Genomic DNA, 15,496 nt, shown 5'->3' on the forward strand with positions numbered 1-15,496 from the left:
CAGTGATCATATGCGACATATCCTCCGACTGCCGCTCTGATAGAGCCGCGATGTTTGTGGCTATCGTAGTCATGGCCCTGAGCAGCTCTCTACCTGTGTCGATGCTGGCCTGTGACAGACGCACCATGTCCTGGTACACGCCTACAGCAACCGACCTTTCCTGCAACAACCTCCGTCGCTGCGGCAAAGGCGCTGCAACACTGGAGGTGCCTTACTGCACACGGCTTGGTCCCACAGAATCAGAGGAGCCATGGGTGAATCCTCTGAATACAGACTCTGTGGTGGAGGATGGTCCAGCTGTCTCACATGGAGCTGGTGTATTTTCCTCCGTCTCCACCCCCACCTCCACCTCCACTGGCTCCAGGATCAGCGGCTCTTCCTCTTCCTGTTCCTCTTCGCCTTCCTCAACTCTGCCAGTGGTGAAGTCGGGAGAGGGCTGGGTGAAGTCAGAGGTGGAGGCAGTGGGTCTGTTGTCTGTGTTGCAGTGGTCTGAATCGAGAGAGTCTGGAAGTACAAAACCACATTTAAAAATGCTTGACACCAGGGGTGGGGTCAGGGTTACATGAGTACATAGTACAGTGACTTATCGCAGTCTTAGTTAAATGTCCACCACTGCTACAGTACTGTATTACATATCGCAGACAGACAATACATATGTATTGCGTTACATGCCCCCAACATGGCAGTACATCACATGAGGCCAACATTACAGTGCAATAAACTTACATTACATCAGGCCAACATTACAGTTACATTACATGATGAGAGGACCGCAACACAGACTGCATTTTATTCAACTTACCATGCTGTGTGAGTGGGTCAGCTTCACTGCTGGTGATGGCATGGTTGCTATCTCCAACCAGGGACAGGGCATGGATCTCGATGTCAGTCAGAAGTTCTTGGGTTGTGAGTCCTCCCCCTATACACCGCTGATCATCTGCTATTGCAGATGTCTTCTTCTGCAGAAAGTAAAGTAAATCAAAGTAAAAATCTTCAATTCATTTAACATTGCAGACACACAAGGTCACACACACATACAAATAAAAAAAAACACTGTTGATCCTCTTGTCATTGATGAAAGCATGAATAAGTCGCTGTAACCTTAAGATAAATAACATCATCCGTGTGACACTGAACCTACATTTGCATGGTACATGGCACATGGGGTGCATAAATAAAATCATTACTTACTCTTGCGACCCTCACCAGGTCATTCCACCTCTTACGGCACCTTTCCCCGGTGCATACCATGGCACTTTAGGAGGATACAGCCTTCCTGATCTCGTCCCATATCCTGTTGTACTCCTTTGGGGGTGGGGGGGGGGGGGGGGGGACCACCCTTTGTTAACTCTGAGAACGTCTCTAATATTCTCAAAGGCCAGGTAGCTCTGTCTCATCGAAGGCAGACACCCTCAACTGCCCCTCTTTTTCGATGTTCCTGCGCTTGGATTTTTTTTTTTAAACATTTCCATAATATTTCTGTTATGATTTTTGCTTTGTAAACTGTCTTATTCTTCAAACTGTAGAATTATTAGTTATGAATATTTTTTAACTGTGCAATGTGTTTTTAAAGTAACTGCCTGTCGACTAGCTTGCTGCTCCTTCTCACTCTTTCTCCATCCTTTTCAAGTCACTGCGCATGGGCAGGTAATCCCTGACCCCCAAAATCGTGGGTAAAATGTTTCTGTAAAAAAAAAACGGGGGGGAAAAAAAAAAGTCACACCTGCAGTTCAGGGCCACACCGTCCATTGAAGAGAAATTCGATCTGGATTGACTACTCGGTTACATACTGCCCGCTGCAGACCACTGGCATACCACCGACATAATGGCAAAATAATTTTGACCAATTTTGTCCTCTTCAGGCTCAGTGGTATGCCAGCGGTTTGAAATGATGCAACGCCGAGAAATGGGCGGACCTTATGCATCGACCAATTTTGGGCCCACAACCTTTTGACTTGGATCCAAAGATGCTAACAACTGAACCAAATTGTTATGGTGAGGAAATTATCAGGTCATTGAGATTTATTGCATGAACTCAAGGTAGTATCTATTGACACTATATATTTTGGGAAGGGTGAATTTATATATTTTTTTTTAAGGGATGTCACTGCTGGGAATGAAACAATTCTCCCAAAATAACACCCGGTTATAGTTACAGCATGAGCTAATTGCAAGATAAAGCTTCCTGTCCAAATGATGCACCTCACTTCCAAACTCAGAAGTGTACTCTCTACTTCATCAGTGTGGCATGTCCATTTCTCACACCACCAATCATTCTAATCCTGATAGATGATAACTACTAGCTCTTTATGATGATAGTGAGCATTTCAACTCATGCGTAACAGAAATAGGAGCAAGGGTAGTCATACGGCCTTTCAAGCTTGCTCCGCGATTCAAAAAGATCATGGCTGATCATCGACCTCAACTCCACTTTTTCTCACCTGATCTCCATATCCCTTGATTCCCCATGACTCCAAAATTCTATCTCAGCCTTGAATATATTCAGAGACTCTGGAATTCTCTGCCCCAGAGGGTTGTAAATACTAAGATTCACAACTCTGAGTGAAAAAATTCCTCCTCATCGCTGTCTTAAATGGCCTTCCCCGTATCCTGAGACTGTGCCCCCTAGTTCTAGACACTCCAGCCAGGGGAAACAACCTCTCAGCATCTACCCTGTGAATACCCTTCAGCAATAACAATCAGCTGTATCACTGGATTACAAATCTGTAGCAATCAAGGAAGGTGGAGTTAGAGGCTGTGTCCAGTGGGTGAATGGAAGGTGGAGGATGTGTCCAGTGGGTCAATGGATGGTGGAGTTAAAGGCTGTGTCCAGTGGGCCAATGGAAGGTGGAGTTAGAGGCTGTGTCCAGTGGGCCAATGGAAGGTGGAGTTAGAGGGTATGTCTAGTGAGTCAATGGAAGGTGGAGTTAGAGGCTGTCACAAACAATCAGATCAGTTGGAGGGTGGTATTAAAGGTCATTCAACTTTATTTTCCTTCACTGTTGGTTGTGCATGAATATGAGACAAAAATGATTTGAAGATAAGTTGATGGTTTCTGACCATTGCAATTACAAGTGTGTATATTTAGTGTTTATCCCTAAAGGAACTTTTCTGGGACATGACTAGCTGTTGCCTTAAGTGATGGTTTATTTTCTTCACGATTGGTTGCAGATACTTTCTCGAGAGGAGAGGTTTCCCAGGTGCGAATGCAAACATTAGCCTTCTTTCAGCATTCCAGTCACTGCACGGAGATTTGCATAAATCTGATTTCACTGAGCGACCCCGCAACATCCATATTAGAGCAATGAACATCCACCGGGAAATGAGAAGAACGACATTAATAAACAATAAGAGTATAATAGATTGGAAACCTTAGGCTGAAGGCAGTCAGTTAGGTCCTCCTGTTGTCTGCTCCTGCAAACCATATTTTCCTGCACTTTCATTTTTTAACGATTGTGACATTTAATAATTGTTACTCCTAGTACAAGAAAATAATCCTTTTTGACAAGGTTAAAATAGAAATATATTCTAAAAGTTGCTGTTAGTGATGATAGTGGATGGATGCTGATACATTGATCAGATATTCCAATGTTTGCTACTTTAAAGCAGGTGTAGACAGGTTTGTTGTAAATGGGTCAATGCCTCCATTAAGGTAGTGGACAGGAGAATGTGTTAAACATTTTACCAACAGTAATTTCTAACCTCGCATTTTAAGGTTTTAAAAACAGAAAATGTTTGAAATATAACTAAAAGAGGAAAAGGTCAAGATTAATTCTTCTATTTTACCCTTCATTAGAATATGGTTCGAAAATGTTGTTTCAATGAAATTAACTCACCCTTATCTGTGCTGAAGCTAATTAATTGTTTTTGAATGTTTAGTTGAATCAGCATACCCTCAATCCAGGTCCAGCAAAGCCGCAAATTTTAAATTCATATCCTTGTGTTAAACTCCCTCTCTAGCTTCACCCCTCCTTATCTCTAGAACCTCTTCCATCTCTACAATCCTCCAAGAAATCAGCATTCCTCCAATTCTGACCTCTTGTGCATCCAAAATTCCTTTCGCCCCACTATTGGAGGCCGGGCCTTCAGCTGCCTAGCCCATAAACTCTGGAATTCCCTCCCTAAACCTCTCCATCTCTCTACCTCTCTTTCCTCCTTTAAGACGCTCCTTAAAGCCTGCCTTTTTCACCAAGCCTGTCCTAATTTCTGCTTTTGTGGCTCCGTGTCAAAATTTGTCTGATAACGCTCCTGTGATGCGTCTTGGGACCTTTTGCTACGTTAAACGTGGTATATACATACAAGTTGATGTTCTTGATGTAATCTAGCTTGCCTCTGGGTTGGGACAGATGCAAGTGAGTCAGTTGTGTCTTGTGAATATAGAATGGAACCTGGTTGGGATTATTGTGACTGCATATTGACATGATGAATTAACATGTGTTAATAATGAAAACCTTCAGGAGAAATATTCCTAAGCCTTCTTTAAAAATTGATCTTATACCTTCAACACTCATACCGCCCCCCCCACCCTCCCCCGCAATAATTCTTAAATTCACCTGCTGCAAGCTGTACTTTTGCATACTTTATGCTTTTTCCCTTGCAATAAATGTGATTAAGTACTGGGTATTCTTATAGCTTGAGCAGTGGCAGGTGCAAGTCCTGCAGCAATTTCTATCTAATTCTTTGTTATCATGTGCCATCGAACCTATAATGAAGGCCATTTTTGAGCAGTCAGCTTTTTGGAAGCTGGTGGTTAGATTTTGCTCATTTTTTAGTTTGGCGTGCATGTGGTCTCCCTGACTGAATTGGCAATTTAGTGCCAATCTCTACCAAATTCTAGGCAATATTGTGAGTTCACATGCACAGTGAGCTTGAAATTGCCTAAAGTGATTTCACAGAGAATCCCAACAGCTAACCAAAATAGATAGACTTTCAATCCATTAATCGGGACTGGATTCAAACCCTGGTCCAAGAGATCTTAGAGCTTTATGCCAGCCAGTTCTGGAAATACTCTCTACAACAGCGATATTGGCTGATAATTACTTAGCATGTTCATATAACATTTCTCCCTGTACTATTTCAGTATTGCATTTAAACTTATTTATTTTACTCGGCTAATTTTAAATGTATTAACATCTCCACTGAAATAGAGAGAGGAATGTTGCCTAAGTTCATTAAATGTCAGTCCACTGATAACACCATCAGTAAATTCTACACTTGCCTCTTTTGTTGGGTTGCAGAATATACCAAATCTATTCTTAACACAACACAAAAAAAAGTTGTATCATGTTTTATGTTCATGCTTTATGTATCACTGGGATTATAGCGACATAACAACTGGTGACATCCTGACAAGAGGCTTACATGTGGAAAATGTAAAAAGTAGCAGATCTGCCCAAGATCATTTGCAGCTCCTATATGGTAATAAAGTAATACCACGCCCTGGATCAAGTCAAATTATAGGGTTTTTCTTTATTTATTTTTGTATTTGGAAAAGAGGCTCCTTTAAGAGCCTGAAATATTGTGTGAAATCAATATCCTGCAAATCACAATGCTGTGATCCTGCAGCCCACATGCCGTGGAGTATATGAGTCAGCCAATTAGTTAAAATGACGGCAACTTGAATTATACAAAGGTTACAAAACATGAATGGGAATAATTGCAGTAATTTTGCATGGGGTAGCGATGGATAGCCATGGATGGTTTGCAGCATTAATTTGATATATGCCATTTATTGATTGATCTGTTCTGTTATGTTATGAAAACAGTGCTCAGGACTAAATGATCAAATGCCTATCGATAACAGTGTAAACATTAGACATGAAATTGAATGCACCATAACCCACCTCCATTCACAGCACATTAGGCTCTATTCTATCAGCGCCATTCTTTTGCCATTGAAGTGCAGCCCTCTGCCTCAAAACATTAACGCCCATGAGCTGATGCAAACTACTTTGCATTAACCTTTTCAGGACTACGGTGTAATATAGTTTTTTTCCTATCAAAGCAAACAATTTGGCCTGAATTTTGAGAGTCTGCCCAAGTAGGGAGGTGCCGCCAGCGTGTATTAGAAACTTCACAGATGCACCGGCTGTGATTACCTGCTCTTCTGTGCAGGAGAGAGAGGAACACTCACCAGAAGCCAGCAAGGTCCTTTATTAAATATGCAGATCGGGCTCCAATGATGCCATCGGGGCCCAATTGCAATTATAACCAGAGGACTACACGCAGAAGTCGTTGTGGCTTTTCTGCCAGGCCAACCAAGCGGGAAAAGGGCCAGAAGTTGCCCAAAAGTGGTTTTATTTAAAAAAAACTTTCCTTGTGGGGCCAGGAGGAGTAGGATCCTCCTCCGATTCCCACAAGGAAAGTTTAGGCCTCATTTGCCATGGGCTTCCCTCCCAAATCCTCTCCCAACCATTTACTTGAGTGCCGTTGAATATTCGGTCTCTGATGGCAGCCTCTCGCCCTCCAACATTCTGTTTTCTGCTACTTTTGTGTGGAATACTGATAGATGGGCCGGAATCTTGACAGTGCTTGGAGGTCAAGTTTGGAGGCGGGTCCGCGGTCAAAATCTAAAAGATCCCACTGCGAACACACCTTCGTGTCAGTTTCCCAAGTGCCGGGTCTGCCTGCACTTTACAGACCCGACACTAAGCAACAGGTGAGCCAGTTGAAATAGTTAAGAGGTTAAAAAGGTACTTAAACAGAATTTTACCATCTACTCACCATTTTTGACGAATTTCACGGTGCTCAGGGATCATGTCAGGTAAGTAGGTCAGGTTTCAATGACTCTGCATTCCTCTGAATAGGTGACAGCTGCAAAAGTGGTATAAATGCTACCATTTCACAGCTGTTCACTTTCCAATGTTAGAAGATTTGGAATACAAGTTTCAGCTTTAGGAAGGTTGGAAGTGTTTGGAATAAATTCTTTATCCACTGTCACCTCCTTGGAGCAATCTCTCACCATTGACAGATCGCTTCTGTCATCGCGGCTTCAGCTGCCATCTATTCCAGCAGCATCGGTGCCCTTGAAAAAAATCTCACAATGGTCCTCAGAATCCCACCACGATCAGCCCCAAAACCAGAATCACCACCAACCTTCTCCACAATCACCTGATGCTGCATAGGGCATCAGCACTTGACCACATTGCTGCCTGGGAGGCCAGGGATGGCCTCACCATGGCCAGATTTACTTTACTTGATGCTATACACCCATATGGCTGCCACAAGATGCGCCAGGTTGATACTATCCTACACCAGCACCATAAAGCATCCCTACAATGCCCAAGTCATTACTTTCACATTAATCACCATTGCAGGGGGTACCATTATGTCTCACCATTCAGTACAACTCATTAAGCCACTTCCAAAGGTGCACACAAATCTGTCCAAGAACACAAAGTGTTCAAAATAAAGATTTCAATGTTTGACAACACATTAGCAGAAACTCTACATGAACATTGGCTAAAACACCCTTGTGTGTTATTAGTTGGCATGATTGGACAAAGACAAGGATGAGGGTGAGTGTGAGGAGTGGCGAGTGAGATGTGATAATGTAGATGGAGGGATGGGTGGAGGTCCAAGGTAAGTTGGTGTGAGTTAGGATGTGTAGGAGTAGGGTAGGGAAAGCAGAGTGATGGGGATATGATGAGTGGCCCAGCAAGATGAGGTTGAATGTAGCTTTGCAGTAATGTTTTGTGATCTGAGATCATTCAAAGGTTTGCACCACTGCAGCCAGGTCCTCCTGACGACATTCCTGCTTGTTTCCTCCTGTGCAATGTGCAACCAGGCTGCATTGGTCTCCTGTAGAAGTCTTTTTCTCCCATTGGAAAGGAAGAGAACCTACCTGTGTGATGTGACTCTCTCCATCAAATGATGTCATCAGACCCGCTTCCTTTTAATTGGCCAGGAACCTCGCAAGGCAGGCTTAACTAGCCCCATTAGGGGAAAGTCGGCATGGAGCCAGGAGCAGGGTTGCAACCCGCCACCTACCTCAGTCGCACTGAGCCCGCCTCGGTAGGTGAAATCGCGGCCATGAGGACTTGGAATTAAAATCTCCCGGGCCTCACGCTGCCGAGGTTGGGATGGTTTTCTGCACCCCACCACCCCCCGCCTGTCCTGTCTTGAGTTTTAATCAGGACTTTAGTCTTGTCCCATAAACTACTGCTCACTGTTGCACATCACCCTTATGACTCCTCATAAAAACTAAGCCGTTGTAATCTCCTATGAATCAAATAATGACATTCTTCTGTTTTGTGGATGTCGCAAACTGTAGTTTAATGCTTTTGAGAGTCTTGCAGCTTCACTGTTAACTGTCATTACAGTTTCCTCACACCCTTCTGCCTACGAATCAGCATAGTAAAGCTATGTGTTACTGATTCCATTTGCACTTCAGAATCATAGTTAGCGTGCATTATTCTATAAAATAACAGCTGCTGTGGTGGTTGTTAAAGGCTGTAATTTGTTCTCAGCTTCTGCTGATATTCAGAAACAGTTAGTCCTGTACTCCAGCAATTCATCCCTTCCATCTGTATCAGTTGAATTGCAGCCAGGAAACATCACCAGCACACTTTATCGATGTACATAGAATTGCCTCTGAATATTTTAGTTCTGTTAAAGGACACTGCAAATAAATAAATGTACTCTGGTTTCAGATGTCTTCATCTCACTGTCTGATAACTAGAAATTGTGGAACGTCCTCTGAACAGATGTTCCAATCTGCGATGGAGGTGATGATTAACACTTGGTTTGAATCAGTAAAACCTGCGAAAAGTGCAGTTTGAAAAAGGGAGGGAGCAGGTGTCAGAATTTAATGAGAAAATTGCAGATTAATGGGGTAACACTTAGGAGACTTCAATGTGGTTGTTTTAATGTAAGCATTTCAAAGGGGGTGGAAATACCATGGGATGTCACTGGGGATAAGTATATTCACAGCACTTACACCAGTCACTAAATTCGACATTCACAGTACTTACTCCAACGACACCCTTACTCCGATCACAGCCACAACCTTTAAGTTGCTCAGTTTGTTTTACACACACCTCTGCATCAGAAAGTTCGGATGGGGGGTTAAATCCATCATGAGCAGTAGTGCCAAATGGGCGATAGCGAATCGGCAGTCCAATTTACATTCCGTACAATATTCTTTTACAATGGATTTGCGCTCTCCCATTTTGCAAGACAAATTCCCCCACCCCAATAGATTCAAGCCCCAGTACAGATTTGAGCACTTAATCTTAACTGGCTCTTCAGTGCAGTACTGAGGGACTGTTGCATTGTTGGAGGTGATCTTTCAGATAAAATGTTGAACCAAGGCCCTGTCTGCCAGCTGAAGTGGGTGTAACATGGATGACCACCACTCTTCCCACATCCAACATTGGTGAAAGCAGAATAGCTGGTCATTCATTCATTTGCTGTTTGTGGGACTTGGCTGTCTTTGACTATGTAACAACAGTGACTGAACTTCAGAAGTAAACCTTTGGTTGTAAAGCGCTGTGGGACTTTGAGGTTGTGATAAAGTGATATATAAATACAAATTCTTTCTTGCCACAATCACAGGCCGATTGAGAATACCGTCCCTATTGACAGAGGAAGTGCGTTCGACTGAATTGTTACATAATCATAAACATTATAACGGGATATACCTGTACCCGGAATAGTGTCTTTTAGTTGCCCCCCCTCCCCCCCATTACTGGTGTTTATGATTTAAAACTCTTAGCCCCAGGCAGACTGGAGAACCATTTTTATTTAATTGTCATAATATGTTTCATTCTGAACCAAGCACCACATTTCATCATAAATGAATTGTGTATTTATCAGGATTCAACTGTAACATAACATTTCAGAAAATAAAAAGAAAGACTTGCATTTATATAGCGCCTTTCACAACCACCGGACATCCCAAAGTGCTTAACAGCCAATAAAGTACTTTTTGAATTGTAGTCACTGTTGTAATGTAGGAAATGCAGAAGCGAATTTGCACACAGCAAGCTCCCACAAATAGCAATATGATAATCACCAGATAATCTGTTTTAGTGATTGTTGATTGAGGGATAAATATTGGCCAGGACACTGAGGACAACTCCCTTTCTCTTCTTCCAAATAGTGCCGTGGGATCTTTTGTATCCACCTGAGAGGGCAGATGGGGTCTCGTTTTCACATCTCCTTTGAAAGACAGCACCTCTGACACTGCAGCACTCCCTCAGTATTGCATTGGAGTGTCAGCCTAAATTTTTGTGCTCAAGTCCCGAGTGGGACTTAAACCCACAACTTTCTGACTCAGAGGTGAGGATGCTACTCACTGAGCCACAGCTGACACAATAAAAACAATTTAAATATGACAACCATGTACAACAGACAATCTTGTGAGGCAGATAGTTGAGGTCCAAGGAAAATCTTGGAGCACAATTCAACAACAATGACAAATTGCATTTATATAACACATTTAATGTAGTAAAAAGTGCTATCAAACGTTATCAAACAAAATTTGACACTGAGCCGTTAAGTAGATATTAGGGAAGATGACCAAAAGCTTGGTCAAAGAGATAGATTTTAAGGAGTGTCTTAAACGAGGTAGAGAGGCAGAGAGGTATAGGGAGGGAATTCCAGACCTTAGTGCCTCAGCAGCTGAAGGCACGGCCACCAATGGCGCTCAATTAACATGTGCTTGCTTATCCATTTTGAATATTGTACTTCTCTAGCCTGTACTGTAAAATCTATTATAAAAGTCATGTGCTGGTGTCTATTTATGAGTCATTTGACTGTGTTCAATACACGGATTGTTACAAAATGGGTGTTTTGGAATTAGTTTGTACTGCATTTTGGACTTGAACTAAATATTGGATCAGTACTTCTGCACAGGAAAGAACTGGAAATGACTTGGTACATTGGGAAATCTGTATTCAGATCAGATGTGCATTTATTTGGAATTCAACGTCCTGACTAATTCACATGAGAGACAACCATTCTAGAGAAGGTGTCTGGTGAAGAAATATGTGATTGTTGTTTATTGGGTGTTATTTGTTTCCACAGTTAACCTCCTGGATTCTAAAGCAGTTCAAGGGGAGCTGGGTTGGATATCGTACCCGATACATGGGGTAAGTTCAGAACAGCTGCCTGCAAAATATTTTAAAACTAACTGATTTAGATTCCATACAAACAATTCTTCTCCTTGACTTCACTGAAGTATGGGTTGAGCTTCATGGGCTCAGGGGTAAGGCAACAAAAAACATATACAACCGTGCCATTTAGAATCTTTTTCTTAAGTTAAGGTTTAATAATACCAAATGTTTCTTCCTCAAAGACTTTTATGTTCAAAATATCAGCAGCATGGTACTACTACCCTGTTTCTAACTCTACACTCTCACTCTAACTTCAGCAGTTTTTCTTTGTAAATATATGTAACAATAAATCATTTGGTTCAATCCCAAACTGAATTGGAGGTAGGCCACTGGAACTATAAGTGTTGTCGTCCACTTGAGTTAAAACGAAACTCTGCTGTTTGATCTCAAATAAACAGTCCCATCAGATAATCAACCTGGAGTTCAGGAGAATCATTTAACCATGGGCGATGATGTCAAACCAGGGATATCGAACTAGCTGCCCGTTCTACACCACGCCAATGGAAGGGAAATTCGGGCAGAGTGCACAATGGGCGGTCAAACTGATATTGGCCATTTTACACCATCATTCGTGGTTATAATTATCCCCCAGGACTTCCCTTCTGCCTGTGAGCAAATATAAGGAGTGATTTTCTGAATTTGCATCTCTGGCAGGGAGTCCCGCCTGCTGGAAGCACATATCGGAAATCGGGTGGGCCCTGCTTACCGTTGGCTGTGCAAAGCCAGAAAATTACCCCTATAATGTATGGATCACTACTGAGCCTTATCAGACCAGGAAGCTCATGGGTTCAACGTATTCAATTAGCTGCTCTCAGACATGTCAATGAGTGCAACAATGGGCCTCAGGATTAGTCTGGGGAAGGGACAAATCATCAGCGGATCCTGCTGCTGATCATTACCCAGTGACCCCTGCTCGAAAATGTTCTTGTGTAGTTATTGGGTGAGGCCAGAAGCAAGCTTGGCTACATGCTTGTCATGTTCAAATAGCCCACAGCTGCACAGTTACGGTTATGTGTGAAGAATGGGTATGCATAGTGGGTTATGTTATTGGACTAGTAATCCAGAAGCCTGGACGAATGATCCAGAGATAGGAGTTCAAATCCTAACACGGCAGCTGGGGAATTTAAGTTCAATTAAATAAATCTGGAATTTTAAAACGGCTAGTAACGGTAATGGTGACCGTGAAACTACCAGATTGTTGTAAAAACCCATCTGGTTCACTCATCTGCCATCCGTAACTGCTCTGGCCTATATGTGATTCCAGACCCATAGCAATGTGGTTGACTCTTAACTGCCCTGTGGAATGGCCTAGCAAGCCACTCAGTTGTATTCAAGAAGGTGGCTCACCACCACCTTCTCTAGGGCAATTAGGGATGAGCAACAAATATTGGCCTTGCCGTCGATGTCCACATCCCATGAAAAAAATGACCACAATGGACAAGGTACTGTCAGATAGCTTTGTGTTCAGAATGAGTCAGCACCTTTAGAAAGGGAGAGCAGAAAAATTGTGGGGAAAATTATTTTTTAACAAACCTGGCCTTCGACTCGGTACGTGTAGGAAACCTAAAGAGAATGCTCCATGAACACAAAAGAGACATGTAGAGATGGTTGAAGGATAAAGTCTACTGTTGCTGAGCAGAAACCAGCCATGCCTCAGCCTGGAGCTGATTAAATCTTTTACTAAGTGCTTCAAATATACCTATTTATACTCCCAGTCATTTAGAGGTTATGCTGTCTGGATGTGGATATGTCCTCCATCTGTTCCTTGAGTTTAGTCCTGATTCAGTTCACGTGATATCATTTGTCTCCCACATGCATGTATTTCACATACAGATAACTGGCATGACATGTGCACCCCTGTTGTTAATCTCCCTGCTTTGCTGGCCTTGGCAAACATACCAGGGAGAGTTTGCACTGTGAAATATGATTTGCATCAAATAATATAATGGCAATGATGTTAGCCAGTTATAAATATGAAGATTTGTAGCTGTAATATCAAAGTGGTTTGGCTAAAGGCAACCAGATTATTTCCAGAAAAATTACATCCAGACATTGGATCCCTAACAGACCATTGTCCAAACACATTCTGTTTCATCATTGATGAATTTGGGGTCTGGCACTGTAAGTCAAAATGCACCACAAAGTGTATTTTAAGTTAGAGATAATGGGATTGAAAACTGTTCAATAAATCACAGTATTGACCATTTTTGAAATTACTGTGTAATTACTGACCATTTCTCACACTTGCTGATTTCTTTAGTCTCACTGATTTGGAGCAAATGGTCGTGGCTGCTAAGTTTTGTTTAAAAACATCGCAAAAGGTTGAAGATGGAAACCAAATCATACAAAAAGCATCTCTCTCTATGGGATAGATCTTGACTTGTGTGATATGGCAAAATGGGTGGGTAGCCCGTTTTACATCTCTACTTATTTTTATTTCCGTTGAAGTCAGTTTGGGGTGAATTTAACCCCCCCAAAATGGGTGGGTTGGGGTCAGGTGAGACGTTCAAACTTAAAAATCTCAAACCGGACCTCAACCCGCCTCCTTCCAGATTTAATGGAGGCGGGACAAGTGGCGGGAAGCCAATCTTCTCAGGAGGCAGGCTGGCAATTTAAATATTATAATACTTTGCAGGTTTAACCCTGGCCCGCCAGGTTTCCAGGGCCTCGGGAAATGCGGCAGCTGAAGGGTGGCGAGAACAGCTCCGGGAAGATGATGAGTGCCTATACAGTACTGATTTAGGGGCTAGGAGGAGCAGGAGTGCTTCCATCTGGCCCCCAGGCTTAGCTTCTTGTCTTGGATTGGACATCCCCACTCCATTTATACACCTCCAAAGACTCCCGGGGTCAGGGATCAAATTTCATCCCCCTCCCCTCGGGTCTAACTCCTGCCAGGGTCAGAGATCAGACACCTCCCCGCCCCCTACCATGCTCCCAGTAGCAGCTGAAGGCTCCCTACCTGGGGCTGTGGGCTGCTCTGTCATAAATCCACAGCATGCAGGGAAACCTTGCATTCCAGCCGTACAAAACTCTGCTGCCCCTCCTCCCCACCCCCCCTACACAATCCGCCCGTCAAGAGCGGGGCCAAGTGTTCCTGTTGTTTAAACTTGTGTGTTCTAGTTCTGCACACATAGTCCAAGTCAAGTATTCAACTTACAACTGCATACATGACTCTTAATAATTTAGAGACCTGGATCACCTCCCCCATTCATCTTCTTTGCTCCAATGAAAATGCATCCTATTATTTTAGATCCTTAAGACCTAGAATCATCCTGTCCCTCTTCTCCAAACCCTCCTCAAAGCATCAATGATCTTTTGAAGGTAAAGTTTTGAAAACTGCAAACAGTATTCCAAATGTATCCTCACTAGTGATCAGTAGAAGGTTAGAACAACCTTGATGGATCCTAGTATTTGATTAACTTTATTGATTATAGCTTAGCACTGCCTGGAGTCATTTAGTAAATGATCAATAATCATATCCAAATCTTTTTTCTTTATCTTTACTGAAGGACACCTCTTCACTTTATGGTATTTGGTATTTCCTATTCCAATAATCATTTATTGCGCTTATTTACTTCAACATCCACTGATCTTTCCTTATCCCATCTGCTAACTTAGTCTAAATTAGTAATTCTAACACAGTGAACATGAATGGGGTGTAACTTATTATATTAGGCTGTTCCACGAAGAATAGATTTCAAGCAGCATCAGAAGAGTTGTGAGAGGTGACCAAAAGCTTAGTTGAAAACATAGATTTTAAAGAGGTTTTGGAAAGCAGAGGGAGAGATAGAGAGGCAGAGGACTTTAGGGAGGGACTTCGAAAGAAGGCAGCTGAGGTGGATTATTGGGATCTGCAGAGGCCAAAATCAGAAGTATGTAGGACTGGGGCATAGGGCTGGATAAGGTTGCAGCAGTAAGGAAGTGCAAAGCCATGGAGGGATTTATAAATGAGAACAAAGGTCTTGAATTTGATACATTGAGGGACAGGATATAATAGAGGTTGGCAAAGACAGGTGTGATGGGGCAAGGTTAATGCTTCAGAGGCCAACAATGAGGGCCTCAGAGAAATAAATCTGGAGTTAAAAAAATAAGCATGGTTAAGTGTCTCAGTGGAAGTTAAAGTGAGGTAAGGGCAGATGTGCATGTGCCGAGGTGGAAATAAAGGATTATGGTGATGGATAGGATGGTATTTAAAGCTCCAACTCAGGATGAAATATTACTTTGAGGTTTTGAACTATCTGGTTCAGCTTGAGTGAGCAGCTAGAGAACGGGATTTGATCAGGAACAAAGATACGGAGTCCTTGCTGGGTGGCAATCAAGAAAGTTTTCATTTTACTAATGTCCAATTGTTGGAAATTCTGACTCAATTGTCAGGCAAG

The 15,496-nt window shown here is 42.6% G+C and overlaps 1 protein-coding gene and 1 long non-coding RNA gene across 6 annotated transcripts in view; one reads left to right on the plus strand and one right to left on the minus strand.

Annotated features, from left to right (window-relative positions):
• The window catches only part of LOC139276168 (uncharacterized), a 169,846-nt gene that overhangs the window by 151,827 nt on the left and 2,523 nt on the right, over nucleotides 1–15,496 (minus strand). For all 4 annotated transcript variants that reach the window (XR_011595830.1, XR_011595829.1, XR_011595831.1 and 1 more), the window contains exon 3: nucleotides 803–959. This is a non-coding gene — a long non-coding RNA (uncharacterized lncRNA). The remainder of the gene's footprint in view (nucleotides 1–802; nucleotides 960–15,496) is intronic.
• epha3 (eph receptor A3) overlaps nucleotides 1–15,496 on the plus strand; it is a 274,879-nt gene that overhangs the window by 14,427 nt on the left and 244,956 nt on the right. For both annotated transcript variants that reach the window (XM_070893735.1, XM_070893737.1), the window contains exon 2: nucleotides 11,029–11,093. In XM_070893735.1, coding sequence (XP_070749836.1) covers nucleotides 11,029–11,093 — 65 coding nt within the window. The remainder of the gene's footprint in view (nucleotides 1–11,028; nucleotides 11,094–15,496) is intronic.

The sequence above is a fragment of the Pristiophorus japonicus genome, chromosome 11, assembly GCF_044704955.1.
Source record: "Pristiophorus japonicus isolate sPriJap1 chromosome 11, sPriJap1.hap1, whole genome shotgun sequence".
Lineage (NCBI taxonomy): Eukaryota > Metazoa > Chordata > Chondrichthyes > Pristiophoridae > Pristiophorus > Pristiophorus japonicus.